The sequence below is a fragment of the Heliconius melpomene genome, chromosome 15, assembly GCF_056956725.1.
Source record: "Heliconius melpomene rosina isolate 202511_hmr_F chromosome 15, ASM5695672v1, whole genome shotgun sequence".
Taxonomy (NCBI): domain Eukaryota; kingdom Metazoa; phylum Arthropoda; class Insecta; order Lepidoptera; family Nymphalidae; genus Heliconius; species Heliconius melpomene.
Window position 1 is genome coordinate 775,360 of NC_140403.1, and position 22,916 is coordinate 798,275.

The window sequence follows — 22,916 nt, forward strand, 5'->3', positions numbered from 1 at the left end:
GACAACAAAGTGATCTAATAAAGGTTTCTCTTTTCCTTAAAAGACCGGAACCCTAAAAAAATTAAGGTAAAAAAATGTTAAAAATACCAAATAATTTGTTGCGTCGATTCCAATTCGAGAAAATGAAATATTTAATATGTACGCTCTTATAACGAGGCAAAGTGCGGAATTAAGTTCCACCAATATGTTCGGCGAGACACATCACTATGTTTCTACTGATAGCAATTGCTTGGTTTATCATGCTAGAAGTACAATGCTAAGTATTATACACATGAAATATACCATTCTGCAACACAGTGACCGGAAAAGCATCACTAGGATACGAGGTCAACCAGCACCTGAAGTTGGTATGAGTGGCGTAAGGAACTATGACCTCTCCGCAGATACGCTCCAGCTCGCCCATCCAGGAGGCCATCACGTGGCAGTTCTGGAGCACCACCCAGCCGCCGGTGACAATGGCCTGGTTTATCATGCTGGCTGCTATTGGACCCTGGGAGTTGAGATTTATATAATGTATTCTGTAGGTCTGTCTGTATGTATGTATGGTCACGCTAATCTCCGGAAGTACTGAACCGATTTACGTGAAACTTTCACCAATTTCTTTGTTTTAACCCAGTTTACCATCTTAAGTTTGTTTCATCAAAATCGGTTCATTAAAAAAAGTTATAGTCATTTGAATGAACTCACGGCATGAGTTTGCCTGCAAATATATAGCAATCTATATCTATACTTATAATAAAACTGTATTTGTTAGCAATAAATCTGTATTTTTAACCAACTTTCAATACAAGGAGGGGGTTCTCAATTAACCATTTTCGATTTGATATTCGATTCGATGTTCGATTCATTTGTTCGATTTTTGTGATATGTTATCATTACAGTTATTTTACAAATAATATTATAATTTTTTACCCCAATCAATAATTTAACATTTAAGAATGTTTCTGAACGAGTCAATTACATTATTTATTGACATCAACACATTTGACAGTAAATTCTGTTTATTAAATGAATAGGTTCAAGCGGGCGAAGCAGCGGGGGGCCGCTAGTATCATCATAAAGTATTTTTTATTTAAACTTTCTCACGTAGCAGAATAAGACTCCACGCAGTTTTCACGCTACGTATTACATGCAGTAAGACACGACTCAACTAAGTCCCATTATCATAAAGTCAAAATAAGAACACAAAACATTAAAAATCTATCTACCAATTAATATATTCAACAAACCTGTCCTTGCCCTAGTGATATGGTTTCGAACGAAATCACCTTCTTCTCCATGGAGAATTTCACCAACCCAGACATGGGGTCAGACCCGGCGGAGAGAATAAAAATGAGCGGAGAACAACAATTACTATCGTTGAAAGATTTCTCCAGATCGAATGGAGGCGGTTCTACGTAAGTTCGACCCATTTCTTCAACAACGTATTGCTGGACTAATGGAATTAGTTTATCTGGACGTATGCATCTGGAAATATAAAGATATGCATTTTGTTTTATATTATATAGATATTTGAGCCGTCATGGCGCAGACCCGATTGTCGTGTTTACATTCTACAGTGTATATTCCAGTGCGTTTCCCATTTGGGGGAATGAAATATACTTTTAATTTCTCGCTCTAGTAACGAGGCAAAGTGCGGCGTTACTTCCGTCACGCAACACGCAATGCCTCGAGAATTCAGCGGAAAGGGTGAAACGGATTTTTTTTTAATGGGAACGGAGCTCTTATCACCAAGTTTCCAGTTTCTTCTGATTACCGTGATATGCGCAAGATACAGCTTGAAACTACAAAAATAATAAAAAGAATGGTATTTTTTGAGGTAGATAAAGATAATTTATATAATGTATATATGAATTATCTTTATCTACCTCAAAAAATACCTTAACTATTTTATTTTCGAGTTTATAATAATTTAATAAGCATGTAGTATGTAAAGTCAATGTACAATATTTTTTTAGTTCGCTTTACGCCACCTATAGCAAGGAAGTAGCTATCTACATCTTCGTCTACGTCTACGACTTCGTCCAACACTTTTTGGCTAAAACATAGCTTCATGGAGATGCGAAACACAACGCTGCATTTTAGGAAAAATAAATCTCACCTTAATATAATAAGCTTGGGTATTCCTGTAACATCTTCGTAGGGGTGCGGGTATGGGTGCTCGTGCGGTGCTGATAAATCGTAAAACGCTTTCCATTCCGATATATTCGATTCGAAACTTTCTTTAAATCCGTCGAGACTGTTAACAAAGTTTTATTTGAAGTTATTTATTTATTTGTTACCATTTAACAATTTAATATAAATCATCAAAAAATATACCATTGTGACGATGTTAAAAACGTACCAACATTATTTATATACAATTTATAAAACCCAAACAAACCCAAACAATATATAAAACCCAAAAAAAAAAAGAAACCCAAAACTTATAGTCACGGTCTTGTTCACTTCTATAACTGTTATGAATTAATTTTCTATTAGCAATTTAAACTTTAAAATCTCAATAAACGAGAAAATAATAGATATTTCATTATAAAAAACCAGACAAGCGGGAGTCGGGCCCACCCACCCCCCGTTCCATACAATAATTGGAGAGCTCAAGGTTACTGACTAAATAAAGAAAGAATTCTAAAAATAAATAAATTAATGTACATTTACCCATTGAGATTACTACATCTAACTATTTCAGACCAGGCTTTCTCTGTTAACCACGCCGGTGCCGGGTTCTCGAAGGGATTTTCCAAAGCTATTCCACCGGTTAGGAGGAAGGCTACTAGATCGTCATCCAAGTTACCCTGGAAAAGAGAGTTGGGACACTCGGAGTCATATGATCGATCGATGGTGATTATCAGATCAGTATGTTTTCTCTGTTTTCAGCTTAAGTAATACTTAACGAAAAAAAACAGACTGATAAATTAATAAGGTTTACTTAACAGATTACAAAATATTGGGATTAGTCTTCACGTGGACATTTCATTCTAAATTTGTTTAATTATTAATTATAACAAAATACAAAATCATAATAAATCACAGTACAGATATTTAAATTACTTTAACAGTACCGAAAATTTTAATTGGTTACATTTTCCTGCTCGATTAAGACAAAACACGGCATTACATTCATCCATTTAACATAATATAATGTCTCTCAAATTAACTCAAAATTCTTAGCAACGTTTGTTAGATCCAAGGGTTGGTAGTTCCACTATATCTTAAGGCAAAACTATCCAAAAAAGATAGAAAAAACCACTAACTTTTGCCCTCAGAATCCCCAAAGTGAGCACCAAAGAGAACACAAGCTTGTCCTTCTCAAACAAACTCCTGCATACGTTTTCATACACTATACGCGTGAAGTACGCATTGAGACACTCCAAACGCTCTGTTAAATTATCACTTTTAGGGGAATTTAGGATCGCTTGGTTGTAGAGGTTTATGAACCTGAAAGGAAATGAGAAACCTTTGAGGAATTTTCTTTTATATATTTTGTAAATATACTGATTAATGCCACTCGGACGAAAATATTTATATAAAAATATTTTTTCTATCTTTAACCTTTTAAGTGCGGCATTTTATCCCCTTAAAATTAAAAAAAAATAAACCGGTCAAAAATATCACAACCTGTAGTGTAAGTGCTTGTAGCTAGTAAAAAAAATTCAATATCTTATTTATTTCCAATGTTACCATCCAAAATACGAGTAAATATTTATTACTGATATTAATGATATTTTAATACAACCCATGTCTTAAAACACCTAAAGTGAAAAAGCTAAGCAATAAAAATTAACATACCAATTAAGTGAATATTGGTACATCGGATCAATATTAGCCAAGTCAGATATACAGAAGAAAAGAACAGAACTGTGTTTGGAAACAGGCACATAAAGAAGACGTGCTTCATCTATCTCTAATTCGGTAACAGCCGCCGCCGCTTGCTTTGCCTCTATCTCAATTGATAAAACTTTTGAGGATGATAGTATTTGATTTGCCGATTCGTCCTCTAATATGTTGCCCGCTGATGATAGTACCTGGCGGTTTTAAGTTTATGATGAGCAGAAGAATGTTTTAGTACATATGTTTACGGGATTAAATTAGTTTCATTTTCCTGTTTCCCTAAGGCAAAGTGCGGGTTTGAGTTCCACAACTCAACGAGAATTGTCTCGAATTTCGACAGAAAGAGAAGAAGAGAAGAATGGCTTTACGTTACCCGACAAAGCACGTTTATAGCGTGAGCTAATAATGTATTCCCATATCTTTAATTTAAATTGAATTGAACAATTTAAAGTGTAACAATAATTACACATTTCATTATTCTTATTAATTTTATTTAAAAAGTCCGAATAATCATAATGATGATTCGAACTTTTTACACACTATTCCAATACCCAGACAAAAAAGTCAAATCCATCCTACCTCCAATATTTTATCCTCGATTTCCTTCAGCGTTCTCTTATTATTAGCACCTTCAACAATCAGCTGGTTCTTCTTGAGCTCCAGCTCAGGTCGATCCTGGGCCACCACTATACCGAGGAGCTGGTCTTGGAGACCTTGGGGAGTTATCATGAAGTTTAGGAGAGTCACCTGGGGAGAATTCAAAAATAAACTTTTGTGACCATCGTTTCCTTAGGGAAAATAATATATAGTTTTTTGTTGTACATGTTTTTCAATTTAATTCATGGTTATATGACTAAATTTGATATTTTTTTTTCTTATACAAACCTTAACAGCAACTTCAGGCAGATAGTGTGGGTTACTCAGTCTCGTCGTCATGTAGAAACGGAAGGAGTGATTGTACTCCAATATGTTATCACCGAGCTTCAGACAGTCTATGCCTCCAGATCTTATATTTAACAAGTAAAAGTGAAAAAAAATATAATTAAGGTTATTGAAAAAGTGAAAGATATTTAAGTTTCGTGAGCCAAATTTCGATAAAATAACTTATTGTCTCTAAAGTCACGTTACGAACAATAATTTTACGTGATAACATCAAAAGAAAACATTGATGCAAAATTGCGTACTTTTATGAATAAATTGAATTATTATCACTGAATTATCATTATTTAATATAACACAGATAGTGCCTTTCTCTCGTTCGTTTCACGCTCTCGTTTGCACGTAACGTGACAATGAATCATACTTTTTCGTGCATGCAGCCGACGTTTATAGATTTATAAGACGTTATCTACATTTTCTATTCTATTCTTATAATAAAATTGTAAGAGGTTCGGCGTCTGTACTAGGCAAATATTTAAAAAAAAATGTTATTGGGAACCTTTATTGACATGATAGAACCCAAAACAATGATTTTTAAAATTTTTGCCTGTTTGTCTGTGCGTTTGTTATCGTTAGTTATAGAAGCGGCTTAACCGATTTAGATGCGGTTTTCACTATTGGATTCTGGAAAGCTTCCAAAAACATATAGGGTTTATTTTATTACAATCGGTTCATAAATAAAAGAGTTATGTCAATTTAAAGTATTTGGTTCGACAAAATTGCTAATTGCCGTAACAGTTATTTTATACAACTGTTTTACTGATTTGACTGAATCTTTAGTTTTCAATTTCTTTTTTAATATTTCTATTTCAAGCGGGCGTAGCCCCGCGCGGGCCCACTAGTCAAAAATATATTAGTAGATTTGTTGAAGTCTTTCAAGAATACACGCTATCTTCTATCTATTCTTACAAAAGCCCAGTCAATTCATAAGTCATTTAAGTCAGAAAACAAATACTACCGATGCCGTCGTGACATAAGGGCATAGTCGGTTCGATTCACACTCGAGGGAGTGAAGTATTCGCTCTGGCACTAAAGCAAAGCGCAGCTTTAAGTTCCGCCACTCAGCACGCAATGCTTCAATGCCTTCGGCGGTTATGCGTCGCCGAAATCTTGGATCCCGTGGACGGTCTGTTACACTATTTGTGGTCTTTTTCAAATACAAAATAATTAATTTCACTTAAGCCCCGCAAAAGGACCATAAAATCACTTTCCCCAGCAACTCACCTAAATATATTCCTCAATAGTACGGGTTCGATTACTGCATCGAGCATTTCTCGAACGTTCTCCAACATAACGGGTAGTCCGAGTTGTATGGCATTTTCTAAGACTCTTACATAGTTCGAGTCTGTTAGCTTTATAACTTTTAGTTGGTTATCACGCTCCATGTTTTTGACCCATTTGTTCGCTTGTTCTATGTAATGAATTCAAATACTTTTGAAAAATGTTGGTTTTTAATATTTCAAAACAGGATATTACTCATTTAGGTATATTATTACATATTTGAAGGCATTCGTGGCGCAGGGGCACAATCGTGCGACTGTAAACGCGATAGATTGTACGTTCTATCTCCATAATGAATGCAATTTTTTTTTAAAAGACGACACCCAAAAATGGACCATTATAGAAATATTTTATCGAAAACCTTAACCTACCACAAGATCAATGATCATTATTTACTAAAATTGGTCGGAAAATCGAACATTAGAATTCGTTTAAAATACTTTAAATTCTACCCTGCTATAGGTAACTTACCTTGTGGATCGATCATTAACGGCCACCGTCGTGATTTCTCGACAATAATACCATTTTCTATAGAAAATGCATCGACGGGCAACCCTGCTATGTTCCACGCTCGGATTACAACTGGCTCCCCCAGTGTGGTGAGCAGACTGAACACATCTGAACAGGGTATGTCTAAAAGTAATAAATGATTAAATAGTTAAAAAATTGCACATATACATTTTATATGTGTAATTTTTTAGCTTCACAATTTGGAGCTTCATATAGCAATATAGACAAAATAAAAATTATTTTTAACCAGAACCCAAATAAACATATAATATTTTACCCAATTCTTTAGTCCTTTGGTTCCACATCTGTATAATTTCTCTCCTGTAGTTGACAGTATAAGGTCCAAGGTACGCTATGAAACCAGCAGATAAAAGAACATCACCTGAAATGTAGTAATGATTTTAGAGAGTAGTCGGGTCTATTATTATAAATTATATAGTATGAAAAATCCCGAGATGTGAAAGATTATTATTAAAAAAATAATAAAACAAACATTTAATGTATTATAGACACTGGTTCTCTGGTATCAGAATCTTACCGTATCTAAGTATAAAAGACATTTTAATTATGTATGTTCAATTGTACATATAATAAAATCCGCCGCTATCTGTATTTGGAAGATATATGCATTTATTAATGTAATAGAACCCAAAACAATAATGTTTAAAAATTTTATCTGTTTGTCTGTTTGTCAGTTCGTATGTCTGTTTGTTCACGGTAATTTTAGAAACAGCTTAAATGCACATCTCACCATTGTATTTAAGAAAATTTCCCTGAACATATAGTGTTTGTTTTATTTCAATCGGTTCTTAAATAAAAAGTATTATCAACATTAAATATTTTTTTGACTAAATTGCAATAATATAACTGCTTTATTGATTTAGTTCAAATTCTAGATTTTAGGGTTCCTACCCTCATACGAGACGCGGGGAACAGGGTGTTTTAACATAAGGTTCCCTCGGCCTACCTTGCTATATACAGAATATAGCACGAATCTCTAAAAAACCTCACCAATAATATTAGACAGTAGATTCTGCAGCTGTATCTGTAGGTCCGTCCATCTAGCCTTTTCTCCTCCTAAGCCTCCTATTAATTGTTCAGCTCGGGATAATTTGGTAGAACAGAGTTCTATTTCATCTTCTAGTCCTTTCTTTTTGCGAGTCATTTCTGCGAATTCATCGTTAAGAGCCTGTAAAATGTTATTTTATTAGGATTATTTAGCTTGAAGGTTTTCTAATTTTACTAATCTCGGGAAATTTATATTTCAAATATTTTATGTGTCCTTGTCTGGTCCATGAAAACTAGAGTTGAGTTGCATGCACGTAATACCTCTAAATGAGCAAAATCAGTTACAGTACGATCAAGGAATCGTGAAATCTGTCTAAACTTTTGCGCTATTTTCACTCAGGACGGAAATAATCAAAAGTATGAAAAAGTCTAAAATCTAATATGGTTTCCATCTAAAGCCAACTTTAAAACGGCAATTGGTTGTCGACGTCGTCGTTGTATTCTAGATTCAAAGATTATTTTAAAACAAAAAATGCGGAAAAAAAATCACTTACCTGCAATTTATCTAATACTCCTTGTAATTGAGCTCGTTTTTCATTTAAAGTGTTCATTTGCATTTGAAGTTCCGCTTCCGCTTCCGCTAAAGCTGCCTTCTTGGGCGCTACCACCTATAAAGTAACGAAATAGTTTTGAAATTATATTAAGCCCTATATATTATGAAACATTCTAGTGCAAAATTTAGACCTCAAGCTCAATAGATCACATCGTAAGATGATTACAGAGTATTAACTCGAAATATGGACTATTCAATACATTTTTTATTATAAGAATTTTTCAATTTAAAACAGTAGTTCCTATGATTAGGAAACCAAACAATTTCTTCAAATTTATTATATTAGCATGAAGTATAAATAATGATTTTTTATATGGTTCTAAGATAATATACCATTATTTTAGAATAATTGTAAATATATTATAAATCGGGCACAATTAAACCAATATATTTAGTTACCTTAATAACTCTGTCGTAGACATCCATGGCGCGGACCCAGCGGCACAGTCCCTCACAAGCGGATGACACTTTAGAGATAACTGCAGGATCGAATTCACGGTCCGGAATGTATCTACGAAAATAAATATGGGCTAATGTTTTATAAATGGTCTTAAAGATCACATCTATTTTAACAAAAAAATAGATAACAGAGTGTTTCTTATAAAACAAGGTATTATTTATTATATCAATCTCACTTGTCTCTAATCTTCTTCATGACGGCAGGAGGAATATTGTCTTTGTCATAATTCTTTAGACTTTCCAAAAATTTCATATCGCCGAGCATCTTCTGTGATGGACCCCAAAAATCTTCGTACGCCTTACCTATGAGTGAGTTATATTAATAACATTTATTATTTTCGCACCCGCATTTGACTAACGATTAATTAAGTATTTTTTACACTTTTTACACACACTTACTCATTTTAGAAATTTACCAGTTATAATCTATAAAAAAGTAAGGAATTTGATCCTTTTTAGAGATTATATTCCTGCTAGGATTTGGTGGATTTTTGGGCTCCACATTCTAATCTTGTTTTTTTACATATCTTGTTTGTTGTAACGTATTATAATAATATTCAGAAAAGACCTCTAAGACCATTTTTATCTTATTTACGAACACGTAAGTATCAAGTATGTATGTATAAAGTAATCGCATAGAAGTATTTTGGCAACACTTGTTTTCCTAATTTTTTTATGTTTAGCTAGTTGTCAAAGTCAAATGTCAAAGTGTTATTATATTATGACTATTTGCTTAAGAGTTAAAATTTTATTCTAAATATTTATATTAAGTATTTTAATACATCTAGTTCGTTAAGGCGAAGTGCGGTACTGAGATCCGCTACTCAATGTGAAATTTCAAAACTTTTAAACTCATCACCATTAGGATCCATCTTCCTATCACCCTTCACTCCCTTCATTACACACACAGCTTCCATTACCAGCTTGACACCGGCGGGCGGGTTCTTCATAGACTTGACGAGTGTCACGTCCGCCGGTTTGAGAGTGTCTAGAGCATCTAGAGCGGCCCTGAGAGCGGGGACCGCTTCCGCTAGATCGGACTCGCAATCGTCTTTGATGGCCTGAGCGGCAGCTGCCGCTTCGTTTGCTAGTGCTTCGTCTGCGCCTACTATCTATGCTCAAAATGTCAATACGGCATTATTGAAAAGTGTTTGGTTGTATATGAGGTGATTATGAACTAAGGCACGTATTCGGTATAATATCACTCTCAAGTTGTGAGAGAGTTGAGAGCGTTTATAAATATGGGCCTTAATATCGTCCAAGAAAAATATTGATATTTTAGAAGATATTATCTTTTCTTTCTTCAACTTCAACAAAAGAAAGAATGTTTTTGGCGTTTCGTTCCCCGCAATACATTATGTTTTGAAATATAACCGGAAAGAAAAGTATAAATCATCTCAACATCTAAATAAATTTATTAAGAGTAAGAAATAAAAAAACCTGGTAAGATAAATTATTGGGTCATAGAAGTACATAAATCAAAAGTTTTATTCATCGTCAAAACAAAATGACATATTTCATGCTTTGATTTGCATAAACACAACATGATTCAATCGTTTGAAACGAGAGCTATTTAAGAATACTTTTTTATTCTTAATGTGCATCCTACGAATCATTTTCTTTCATTTGGCTCTACAACGATTTAACCAATTTCTAGAGAATCGAACTCACAACCGTCGCAAGCTACTGACTCAACTCAACTCAAGCCTCAGAACATCTAGTGAAAATATACCTCTTTCTGTTTCTCAACGACTACAGTGTCCTGCTCTATCTTAATCATGAGTTTCTCCGTCTTGTCTGAAGTCTCCACGAGCTGGGGCTGTAAGTCTATGAGATTTTGTTGCATCACCGCCACTTGCCCGGCCGCGAAGTCTAACTGTTCTAATCCTATTTCATAGCTGAAATAATAAATGTCAAGATTTTATTTCTTTTCTTCCATGTTACTTTTTTAATTTAAGAAGTAACATATGTTAGTAGTATGAAAAAAATGTAACACACAAGAACCTTGCTTGCCACGTTAACTTATATTTAATCAAATTTATACAACATTTTAATAAAAGCATTTACTAGTACGTGTTTAAAATGAATCGATAAATAAATAATATTATTATAGAATACTCACGACTAAATCTGCAATATAAATCAATGGTGTTATTAATTAACTTACCGAGTTCTAGATTTAGTAATTTGATCAACCTTCAAAGCGTACAGATTTTGGAATGCCTTTATAAGCTCCAAGTAGCTAGTCGGTGTAACATACACTTTTCTGTTTTGTTCGCTAAAGAATCTGAAATTGTTTAAAAAAAAATAGCAAAATATTCACAAAATAATTTTAAAATAGATGTGCGTAACAAGCGTATAAGAATTTCGACGTAGCTCGAGAACGTATGGCTTAGTTCGTCGGAGCGCTTGGACCGTTTCCAAAGAGGCGCGTTCAAATCCCACTCGCTACGTTAAAATTTTTATACGTTTTCTTTCCTAAGTGTGGAATAACAATTTAAAAATGTTAATAAAACCCTATTAAATACCAGTCAAACTACCTATCGCTAAGCTGCACAACGCTAACGTGGAACAGCTGACATATCTGCACGCAAGCCTCGCGCAAGTCTCCATCTACATTCTCCATTTTGGCTATGAACATAGAGGCTACTCGCTCTAGAGCCTCTGCCGGCCATGCTGTGAACCTTGTTACATACAAAAAGAAAGTTTTATAGTTTTTTTTTTAATTCACTAAAGTAACTAAATCCTTCTTTATAGAATTGTTTAATTGAGGCTAGTAATGGGGCATAGAAAGAAATAGAAATTGTTTTAATAGGAACGGAGTATTTTTACAGTGGGTACCGGGGTTCCGTTTGCCTATCCTGCTATCCTGCATGGATAAGCGTGAAGCTAGATAAAAATAATAGAACTTATGTGTAAACAAATTATCAAAAAAACAAAATAATATTAGAAATTTTAAATTATACCAACAAATAAACTGAAATTGTAGACCATACATTACTAATGAAATAACTAGCTAATAATATCGTAATCAACAAAATAATTATAATATTAAAAGAAAAATACATACCAATCAATAGTGCAACAATTGATGAGCGACGGGAACATCCTCAGTCGATTCCTGAAAGCATCACCAATAGGAGAGAGCGTGAGCACTATGCGGAGGTTCGCCTTCACGCGCTCCACGTAGAAACCGAACATGGCTAGCGGTGTGGTCTCCATTTTCCTGCCCTGGAGAAATCGGACATTATAGATGAGGAAGCCTTTTTCAGTCACTCTATTCTCTACTTTTTAGTAGTAGACTTCTTAGTGGGGAACGGAGTGTCTTAACATTCCGCAAATTCACATACATGAAGCTAAAACAAAGACTTTAAGAGGCGTTTTTTGAAGTGTTTTCTTTCTGCCACTGTCCTACTACTACACTATATTTTTTGTTATTCTTTTTAAATCAAATTTGCAATATATTATGGTGCCTGTGTTTAAATTATGATGCTCAATTGCATATGATAGTTGTAGATTCTAATTTCAATATGACAAATGTTTAAAACTATGTATTTTCCTTTTCCGAATATTGAATTTGTAGAGTTACTTTTGATAAATAATAAATGTGTATTTGAGTAAAGAATGATATTATAGAAATTTAAAAAAGGGACTTACTATTATTCGCTTCTTCAAATTTTTAATTACAGTTTTGGGTTAGTTTTTTCATATTATCTTTAACTTAAAAAAAAATTAAAACTTACAGTTTCCCTAACAGCCGCTTGCATTTTGTCTAAGATCTCAACTTTCTCGTCCATTCCATATAAATTGGGTATATCGCCTGTATTTAGCAACATATTTATATCTTCCACCATACCTTCATACATTATCTGGAAAAAACGAAAAATAATATTAATTGATAAATTTGACTACAAAGTAGATTGCATAAATTATATAGGATTTTCAGGTCTTATATGGCCTGATGTATATTTTTAAGTAAAATGTTTCATCTATTATAAATAGTAAAGCGCACTTTGGTAACAAGCTCAAGCGCGGCGTTGAGCCCCACCACTCTACACGCCTCTAACATTTCGGCGGAAAGGGAGAAATGAAAATGTTTTAATGGGAACAGTGTTTTAACACTAGGTTGCTAGCATCCCTCTCTTTACCCTGATATGTGCAGAATATAGAAGGAACGTATCAAAAAAGAACGTATTTAGGTATTAGAAAACACACCACCACAGCGCAGTGAAAAAGAATTGAACGCGATGTTTATGGTTTTGATCACCAACAGGGAGAATTGATTATTTTTATTCTATCGCTCTGGCAAAACAAAAGACGGCGTTGAGTTTCGTCATTCAACGTCTTGCCCTCTATCGGATAAAGTTTGCAGAAAAAAAGAAAGTAAGTATGGAAACACAAATAAATGGTCACCTGGTTATCAGCAAACAGAAAAACTAGTGGTTTCCCAATAATACCAGCTTTCATCAACATTTTCCGAATATCGTCACGCCACTCGTTCTGACCGTACACTCTGGATATTTCAATCTGTGATTACGATAAATGAATGCTAACATCGTTTGAATTCCGTATATTAAAAATAGAGTCTATTTTTAGTTTACCTTTTTTTATTTTAATAATGGAGATATTTACGATAAAAAATTCTATGTAAATATTTATGATTTACAAAAATATAATAGATTTCCTCACTAATGTCGGAGAAAATATTTTTTAAGCTTAATCTATACAAAAAATAAGTACGCAAAAAAGAGAATCAAGAAAACAAAGATAAAAGGAAAGGTATAAAATATTTATATCTTTCTTTATATAATGTACCTGTATAACATTCATCTCCAGTATACTAGCGGCTAGTTTGACAGCACTACTTCTACCGCTACCTCCTACTCCCACTAACAATAGATTACCTTTAAGGAAAAAAAATCTAAAATATCTCCTGAAAAATTCTGGTTAAATAAATTAAATAATGAATTGAACTGAGTGGAGACCAAATACATTACTATCGCGTTTACAATCAGTCACTACTAATTAATTAATACTTAACACATACCGTTGTCCTGTAAAAGAACCCGAGTACACCTCGATATATGGTCGAGCGCGTATCTGAACATGACTAGCGACATCGGCGACGATGACACTACGTTATATTCCTCTAAGTAATACTCCATTTTAACTGCCATATCTTCTAAATCTGTCACCTATAATATAAGAAAATCATGTATTGGAACTTATTTCACCACTCTGAAGTTAGACTTTCTGAAGTTTTGCGCATTTTTATAAGAAAAATTCACAATTTTCAAAGAAAAATTCTAAATATAAATCTACGCTGCCATCTAAGCTAAATGCAAGCCGGCCTCGATTCCTCGACAGTATTATTTGTTTTATGATATTAACACTCTTTCCTCTACTTCTAATCTCTACATAATTAGAAATCTCACACTATGGAGGTTTAAGTAACCATAGTATTCACAAAAAAAAAGTCAATGATTGATGAGGTCCTGGGTTTTACCGTACCTATTAAGGAAAAAAAAATAACACTTATAAGATCACTTTGTTATCTATCTGTCTGTCAAGAGCTTTTATCTTAGTGCTTGTGTGCTTGGATATATCGAGTTGAAAGTCAAACTATATACCTAGATCTACGGCCCCATTTACTAAAAAAAAACGTACTTCTACATTTACTTTAAAAAAGGGTCGTTCAAGGGCCTTCAATTTTTATACAGAATCCTCGGTGAGCGAACCCGACTTGCGCTTGTCTAGTGTTTTTTTTTTCAGGAGCTGTCAACTTTACCTGATCATAAATCTTAGGATCAGCATCGGGTTCCATATAGTTGCCAAAGAATATATTAGCCGCGTGTTTATTGGAGAACTGCTCCCCTTCTGGCACGTAGCCCATTTCTTTGAGCACTTGGTCCATGTGCACGCGGTAGTTGCCGTATACTGACTGGTATATTATGTCGAATAGTTTTAATCTGGAAGTGAGAATTATATTTTGGAATAGGAAGTAATAGATATATGGACATAAATACGTTTCGAAATAATGTTGTTTTTAGCTGCACACTGTATTGTGCACTCGTATCAGTGTTCACAGAGGTAACCTAGTGTTAAGACGCTCCGTTTCCTACTTTCCGCCTGATCTTCGGGACAGCAAGGCGAATTTCAAGGCCGCGTTTTATTATCTAATCAATTGTATAATAAAAATGTATATAAATATATGTACCAAAACATACAATATTTACAATTTCATCATAAATATATCACTTCAAAACCATCAAAACAACACAAACACAAAGTCCTCACCTATCAGCATCATCGACCAATCTATCATAAAAGACTCGATACGTTTCATGGACCCACAAAAGCACGAGCTTGTTTAGTTCCTTCATATGCGTGGCGGGCACGAGCAGCACGCCCCGAATGACACGGGCGAAATCGCGCAAGTTGAATAAATAGTGGCATTTACTGGGTGTTGGGAGGAACTGAGTTGTGACAGCTTTGTAGACTTGCATTGTCGCTCCTACTACTGTCTGTGGTAGAAAAGTCGGTTCAAATTTAGGTCGTATTATACCTATGTCTGAGAGAGAATTTATGAATGTGTTAGAGCAGGGGTTCCCAACCTTTTTCATCTCGCGGCGCAGTTACAAGTTAAAGGTATTTAATGACGGCGCCCTACTCAAGCTAGTTCGCTATTGGAAAAAGAAACAGTCGAAAGACATAGAGATACCTACACCCAAATAAGATCAAAAATTAAAACATCCACAATATGAAATTGAGTTTTAATTATTTAAATGAGAAAATTACAATTAAGACATAAAAATAATAAAGTACGACAGTTCTTAGTCAATTCAATGTGACGGTTGAACTTGGTGGTCTCCGCACAGTTTCTCAAGAGATTTTGAGATTTCCGATTTCAGATTTAGGAACAACTCACGGCGCCCTTTTTTACTTTCTATGGTGCACTAGGGCGCCGCGGCGCACAGGTTGGGAACCCCTGTGTTAGAGTATCCCAAAAAATATATTATATTAACTATTACGAATATCAAAAAAATATAAACTATTAAACAGATTAAAAATAATTTCAAATTTATAAAAAAAGTAAGTACATGTATGATGCATGTATATTTGTCTTACCTTGCTCTGCCTAGCAAGACTATCAGGAAATCCTTTAGCGAAATGCCAATCCATGATTGTACCAAATATTTTGCTGAGAGTGTTATCTTCAAACGAGTCCAGTGTGACGAGCAACATGTGTCGCGTCAACCGCGATGATATCGGGTTCGAACCTCCTCCAGGTGGTAGCATTGCTGATACAAAGAGCTGGAATTTAAATATATACTCATATTACGGAGCTGAAGAGCTCGTTGATTAAGCTCGCTAATCTCAGAAAGTGGTGGTTCGATTATAAAACATCTCGTTGACACTGCACCTGCAATCATTTAAGGAAAGCCAAAATACAATCGTGAAACATTTAAAGCCGTTTCAGAGATGCACGTTAGCATAAACGCACAGACAAACTGACACAATTTTTTAAAGTCATTGTTCATTACATTAAAAATGCCCCACCCCATGAAACAATAGATTTCTCAAATATCTACCATATACAATCCGTGATAAATTATTCTCAGCAAATAATTTTATAAAATGTATAGAAAAAATATAATTTGGACTAAGAGACCGCATTGGCACAGGGGCACAAGCATGGAATGGTTGTGGGCTCGATTACCATTTGGAAGAGTGAAATATTTATTATTTTCATTTTTCTCGATCTGGCAAAAAGACAAAGCGCAGCGTTAAGTTCCAGCACTCAATATGCAATATCCTGAGTATTCGGCAGAAACTGGGGAACTGAAGTATCTTAATTACCACGGAGTGACTAAACGCTAGGTACCCGAGTTCCTTATGTCTATCCTCCTATTCCGCACGTAACTGATTAAAAATAATTATTTGCTCTAATATGATTTTTTAAATTGTTTTAATAGAGACCTCGTTTAATTACCTAGGTTTGTATGAATTAATAAATCTATTTATTTGAATAAACAAAACCCACTAACCACATCAACCACCTCCTGGCGGACCATCTCCCGAAGGTCGTACCAGTGCGCGTGGTCGAGCCATTGCCGCAACAGCTCTAGAGGAGGCTGCGCGCCCCACTGCTCGCGTTGCGGCATGCTGAGGTCGTCCACGAATAACACGCACTGTAGGGATAAAAGGTAAAAAAGAGATATTAGTCATGTTATTGTTATTTTTTTTAATTTCACGCTGTATCTTGCAGGAACGGTTTAATTTCCGCTTCCCGATATAAATGATTGTATATTTTCATTTCCTCGTTCCGGTAACAACGCAAAGCGAGTAAACAATGTCGCGTATTATATCTTTGTTGTCATTTTAATACCTTTTTTCCCATAGACGGTCCAAAAACACCTTTCCTCCGTCTGTCTACTTTCGACATAATTATGTCCTGCGTCTGAAAAATTAAAATCACTTGTTTGAATGGAATGGAAGAATTACTTTGGTTTCTCATATAGCAATTATAAATCATTTTACGTCACTGCTTCTACTTAGGTAGACTTTGTTTAAGTTCTTGAAAAAATAAACCGGCAGCAAATTGATGATATTTATAATTATTTTAATTTTAATAAGAATTTAACATAATAAGTTGCGTGATGTTTACATAGAGTGATTAAAAATCAGATTTAAAAAATAAATAAATGTAAGAGGTCAGTCATGTGCCCCACCCAATGTGCAACGCACAATGCCTCCATAATTCAGCGGAATATGGGGAGCAGAGTACCTTAACACTAGGTGCTCTATGCCTACCCCGCTGTGTATTATGTAATTATATTATTATATAATTAATTATGTAATTATAGTGTATTTAATAGTCCTAACGGATAAACTAAGAGTGTTACTACAAACAAAACTCTCTTGTAACTTTGCAAAAAACCACAATCTTCATTTAACCATATCAGAATTTACCCGGAAGTATATGGACATTAAATAATAGATACACTAAGATAGCTTTGTTATACTTATACAGGTTACTTAGGAAAAGATGTTAAAGTAAAAAATATAATATTCACCTGATTAGCAGTAGTTCTGGCTGAGAAATTAATAGTGTTAGTGATATATTTCTCTTTCGGCAAAGATAACAAGAAGTTTAGTACAAGCGAGGACTTTCCAGTTCCAGTAGGTCCAACAAGTAAGATGGGTATTTTAGACTTCACCATTTTGCTGACAAAGTAGCGGAGACAGGCGTTTTCATTTGTTAAAATTATTAGATCGTTCACCTAAAAACAAGATTGAATTTTTTTTCTTATGCGTATATAGCATTAGTTCCGCACTTTTCGCAAAAATTTTAGAGACATCATACATATGTATATTGGCATTCAGTATATATTTAATAATACTTTTAGTTCTTTTATATCTCCGTTCTTTAATTGCAACAATTAACAACATAATATACAGCCACGTAAACAGAAAATATATTTTTTGAAGTTATTTCAGAAAAGCAGCACCTAAATTAGTTGGAAAATGAATATAGAATAACTATATAATTTTTCTAAAAATAATATTACCCAAAAAACTAAGTGCTCATTCGCGATTCTGATCGTCCAAATTAGGCCTTCTTTGGAATACCAGAGATGTCATCTGGCTGGACTGACCGTTCAGTAGAATTGGACAAATTTTAATTGCAATTGACAAATAAACATTAACAATTTTTTAAATTGATGAATTTTTTAGATTGTTTGCGCGAAAATCACAATAAATAAATTGTCAAATAGTTGATTATAAATTCTGCCACTCGGCTCTACTCCCCTTATGTATACCCAGTCATAGATTCTTATAGACCCATCAGTTATCTCATATAATGATATATAGGCACCCATGTCCATGGGGTATAAGCCATGATGCCATTCCCCTTTTCCCCTTTTGGAGCTAAGAGAAGAAGCAACGAAAATAAAATAAAAAAATGTCTTTAAAAGACAGATAATTAAACATACATTAGCATTAGCAGCCAAAGGCACTTCCTTCTCTAACTCCGCCCAAGATATCCAAGTGCCATTGTTCCGTTTATCATAAACATAATCATATACTGTATCCTTGTCCTGGAATAGCTGATTTTTGGTTAATTTAAAAGTTTTAGGTTTAGGATAGTTCGTATTAGCACCGTCTATTAGTTTACGGAAGAAAGCATCGAAACTTTTGCGGCTGTCACCTGAAAGTAAAAGAAAATGTATGAGACTGAATAACCAAAAATGCATTGCATCAGGGTCTGACAGGAAACGTGATTGTTTTTCTGAGGAGTGACTTAGTCTTATTTCCTGATAAGAAGAAAGTGCAGCATTGAGTTACGCCACTCAGCACGTAATGTCTGAAAATTGAGCAATAAATGAGAAACGAAGGATCTTCACAATAGGTTCTCTATGCTTCTAAATATAGGATACAGCGCAAAATTCTTAAAAAAAAAGATAATAAAATTTTACATTTGTGCAGCACAAGTAGGAACAACAGGTGCTCTAAATGTAACGAGCTATGTTTTGACAAAGCATAATAAGCATAATAAGGTATTAATCCTTACTAATCAAAGGTTTGATATCAGTCGACGCGCAGGGGCAAAAACATGCGACTATAAGCGCGACAGGCAATGCGATCGAGTTTCACTCGAGAAATTGAAATATTTAATATTTTAAATTTCTTCTTCTGGTCAATGAGTCAAAGTGCGGCGATGTTTCAACCACTCAATACACGATGCCTTCAAAATCGGCGATAAGTTGGAAACGGAAGTCTTAATTGAAGAGTTTGTACGGGATACAGTGTGAAGTGAAGAAAAAAAAACAAATTCTCCGTCACAATTTACTTACCAGTGATAGTAGCGCATAAGCCCCAAAGCAAACAAAACACGAAGGTACATTGTAACCACACTGTACTGACTTGGGACTCCCCTTCCAGGAGACACGTGAATAGTCGTGTGAATGACTGGATATAAAGGTTTTTCTCTTGAATAATTAAATACGCCAGAGAGGATATTAAAAAACAAACAAATATTCATCTAAATGTAATAAGTATAACTATAAAAGCAAAACGTCAAATTCTTACGTAAAATTGATGTATTTCCCCAACTTTGACAAAATGATCGCATCTTAGTAGAAATTCAAATATAGGTGGCACGAGCCACTCTATTAGTTCCTGTATAAGTTCGTATTGTTCCGGAATAAGTTTTCTTGAAAGCTGAGTATTGTAGGACGTTAGGAATGCTCGCCAACCTGGAAAATGTTATTATTCTTACTTTTTATTTGTTTATTTACTACTTATTACTTATATAACAATATAGGCCGATAGTATCCGACTTTAAAACGTCGCATTTTAACCTTCTGTCCGTATATTTGGATTTACAAAGGATCACTTCTTCATTTATACATCTAAGTATGCCATATTTTTGCCTCAGGTTGGAAGAACTAACGAACCTAAACACTTTTCTATCACTCACTTTTCTATAATAATTGGCACGCCATTGGAGACAGTTGTAATCTAATAAATAATAAGTGCTTATTATAGTTAGTATAGTTAATTTTACCTAATTGTTCTGGTTCCATATAAATCATTCCACATCGCGAGACTGTCGCCGGAGATGCAAATTCTAAGTCCGCCGGCTCAAAAATCAAATTCATTTTATTGGTCATCTAAAACATGGGTATGATATATTTGTTAATTGTTATAGTTATACATTTCTATGTATTTCTTTGTATTTCTTTGTATATATAAATCAAAATAGATACCGGGTAAAGGATAGAACCATAATGTAACAATGCACAATTACACATTGAAATATGTTTGACTGTAATCAATAGTTGCGAGTTTGAATTAATTTTAATGACTTTAGATTAGATATTATGTGTTTGATACAATGTAGAAATCTAGTCTTTATATAATAGGAACTGTTACGTACTGTGTTTTTAAGAAAATATTTATTTATTAAAATAAAATATCTCTAAGGAGGTGAGACAGAGACTTATAAATAGTAGCTAAAATTAGACAACTGTAAAATACTGCTGACGCTACTTTGTTATTGACTCTACCTGTATAATCTCACCGCTCATCAAACACAGTTTCTTGTTATCATCGAGCACAGTGTTCATGTTCTCTATCCACACGGCGTCCACCGGCCCGTCGAAGAGTATCCACTTGCGATCTCTCGTTACCGACATTGCGTATTCACGGAACGCTATTGCTAGGACGCCGTCTGACCTGATTGGGAACGTTATGTAATTGAAGAAAGGATGGATGGAAAAACACATATCTAGTGTAATTAGGGAATAACTATAAATAATTGATTTCCTCTTTTTTTCCAAAGTGACAAACAGATAACGGACGTGTTGCAAAAGAACAATATTTTACGTTTTAAACAACAATAGTGTTAATATATCATGGAAATCAAATCAACATTTTATATGATCTTTTATACTCATCAAATTTAGTCATACGATTTTAACTTGTTACTAAGTGATCTATAAAAATGAACTAATTCTAAAAAGACAGTTTGAAATGTTGCTACATTCACAATAATATTTTTTGGAATTATACAATAACCTAATATTAAGTATGTATACATCATCATCCTTTTACAACTTACCACTCATGGGATACCGGATCGAAGCACCCATACAGTTGTCCCATAGTGATCGCCTTGGGGTTTATTATCCTAAAAATAGCTCCAAATTCCTTGTGCCTTGGAGGTGGTTTCATTAACTGTAACGCTCGAAGGGACTCAGCTAGAGACTGGTAGGCCTGTGTTTTTCCTCCCATTGGTGGTCCTACTATCATGAAACCGTGACGTACTAGCATCATCTCATATATCTGGTGAAAGATAATTTTTAGTTTGAATGCAAATTAAAGATAATATTTTCTTAAAGTTATTGTAAATTTTTGATATTTTTAGTCTTGAATTTAATACAAATCAATTAACATTAATCCGAAGGGTAGAATATCTTTAATATTAAATTTCTATAACTAAACTATTTAAATTCAATCAATCAATCAAATCAGACGATTCGAGTCCACTGCTGGACATAGGCCTCTCCCAGGGTGCGCCAATCTCCCTCGAAGCCAGCAGCTTTCTTCAGGTCGTCAGTCCATCGAGCTGGAGGGTGCCCTACGCTACGCTTGCCGATCCGCAGTCTCCACTCAAGGACTCGTCTGCTCCAACTGCCATCGGTCCTTCGACAGACGTGCCCAGCCCATTGCAATTTCAACGTACTAATTCTGCGAGCGACGTCGGTAACTCCGGTTCTTTTCCGGTTAACTTCATTTCTGATTTTATCTTTCAAAGAGACTCCGAGCATCGCTCGCTCCATGGCACGTTGGGCGACTTGAAACTTGTGGACTAGACCGACTCTTAGTTTTCACGTTTCGGCACCGTAGGTCATATTTAAATTCGGCGGAAAGTGGGAAACGGAGTGTCTTAACATTAGGTTCCTTCTGTCTACCCTGCTGTGTGTGGGATAAAGCGTAAAGTTAAAAAACAGATAATTAATCGAAATAAATATAAGAGAAGAGACTACTTTTAAGAATATTTTTTGTTTGATATCTAAAAATGATGTCTAAAGACAGTATTTTTGGAATATGAATCAAACATGATTTTTTTAAATTCATAATGATAGAAGAATATCTATCTTCCTGTCGGGAATCTGTGTCAGGTTTGAAATAATGAATTAGATCTCTTTTCTTCGTTCTTCTTACATTTTTTTAATGGGATTAAAATAATTATTCGTTATTTTATATGAAAAAGCTTTCAATTTTATAATAGACAAATATATTTAGGAAGAAGTACATTACTTGTATGATCTTTTCCAAATACCACTCAGTGGGTTGCAAGTTCCTCTTCTCGAGTTCCTTGTTGATGCATTTTAATAGCTCGGCTCTGTCTGGTTGAGGGATTTCTACTCCGGGAAACAGATCCGAATATATTCCAGCAAAGAGAGGCACATCCTATATGACGGTACAATATATTTACTATTCGTAGAAAAAAATATTTAATCTTATGTAAGAAAAGATACACTGTCATAATTATTTTATGTTTGTTTTTCCCACATTTTTGGGGTTTCAAAGATGAATTTAGATAAATACCACTCAGGTCATACTTGAAAAATAGTGTGGTTGGTAGGAACCAACTCTCAAAAGAAATTAATAAGATTAGGCAAGCCTCTACATATAAATAATATATATATACATAAATTATATATATATAAATTTTGAATTGGCAACCTTATTTTTTATTAAA

General features: G+C 34.3%; 1 protein-coding gene across 1 annotated transcript in view; it reads right to left on the minus strand.

Moving 5' to 3' along the window:
- Dnah3 (dynein heavy chain 3, axonemal) overlaps positions 1–22,916 on the minus strand; it is a 46,769-nt gene that overhangs the window by 9,745 nt on the left and 14,108 nt on the right. Inside the window, exons 23-59 of the mRNA XM_085198684.1 lie at positions 22,472–22,624; positions 21,270–21,493; positions 20,716–20,884; positions 20,214–20,319; positions 19,736–19,902; positions 19,501–19,615; positions 18,640–18,854; positions 17,719–17,925; positions 17,031–17,102; positions 16,690–16,833; positions 15,770–15,955; positions 14,939–15,165; positions 14,430–14,610; positions 13,689–13,836; positions 13,457–13,545; positions 13,055–13,168; positions 12,385–12,510; positions 11,712–11,872; positions 11,182–11,325; positions 10,809–10,928; positions 10,374–10,539; positions 9,501–9,753; positions 8,818–8,944; positions 8,582–8,693; positions 8,124–8,237; positions 7,573–7,750; positions 6,839–6,943; positions 6,523–6,684; positions 5,995–6,181; positions 4,717–4,837; positions 4,411–4,578; positions 3,790–4,025; positions 3,255–3,438; positions 2,659–2,795; positions 2,102–2,239; positions 1,230–1,467; positions 283–490 (exon numbers count right to left, since the gene is read on the minus strand). Of these exons, the coding sequence (XP_085054810.1) occupies positions 283–490; positions 1,230–1,467; positions 2,102–2,239; positions 2,659–2,795; positions 3,255–3,438; positions 3,790–4,025; positions 4,411–4,578; positions 4,717–4,837; positions 5,995–6,181; positions 6,523–6,684; positions 6,839–6,943; positions 7,573–7,750; positions 8,124–8,237; positions 8,582–8,693; positions 8,818–8,944; positions 9,501–9,753; positions 10,374–10,539; positions 10,809–10,928; positions 11,182–11,325; positions 11,712–11,872; positions 12,385–12,510; positions 13,055–13,168; positions 13,457–13,545; positions 13,689–13,836; positions 14,430–14,610; positions 14,939–15,165; positions 15,770–15,955; positions 16,690–16,833; positions 17,031–17,102; positions 17,719–17,925; positions 18,640–18,854; positions 19,501–19,615; positions 19,736–19,902; positions 20,214–20,319; positions 20,716–20,884; positions 21,270–21,493; positions 22,472–22,624 (5,902 nt within the window). The remainder of the gene's footprint in view (positions 1–282; positions 491–1,229; positions 1,468–2,101; positions 2,240–2,658; positions 2,796–3,254; positions 3,439–3,789; positions 4,026–4,410; positions 4,579–4,716; positions 4,838–5,994; positions 6,182–6,522; positions 6,685–6,838; positions 6,944–7,572; positions 7,751–8,123; positions 8,238–8,581; positions 8,694–8,817; positions 8,945–9,500; positions 9,754–10,373; positions 10,540–10,808; positions 10,929–11,181; positions 11,326–11,711; positions 11,873–12,384; positions 12,511–13,054; positions 13,169–13,456; positions 13,546–13,688; positions 13,837–14,429; positions 14,611–14,938; positions 15,166–15,769; positions 15,956–16,689; positions 16,834–17,030; positions 17,103–17,718; positions 17,926–18,639; positions 18,855–19,500; positions 19,616–19,735; positions 19,903–20,213; positions 20,320–20,715; positions 20,885–21,269; positions 21,494–22,471; positions 22,625–22,916) is intronic.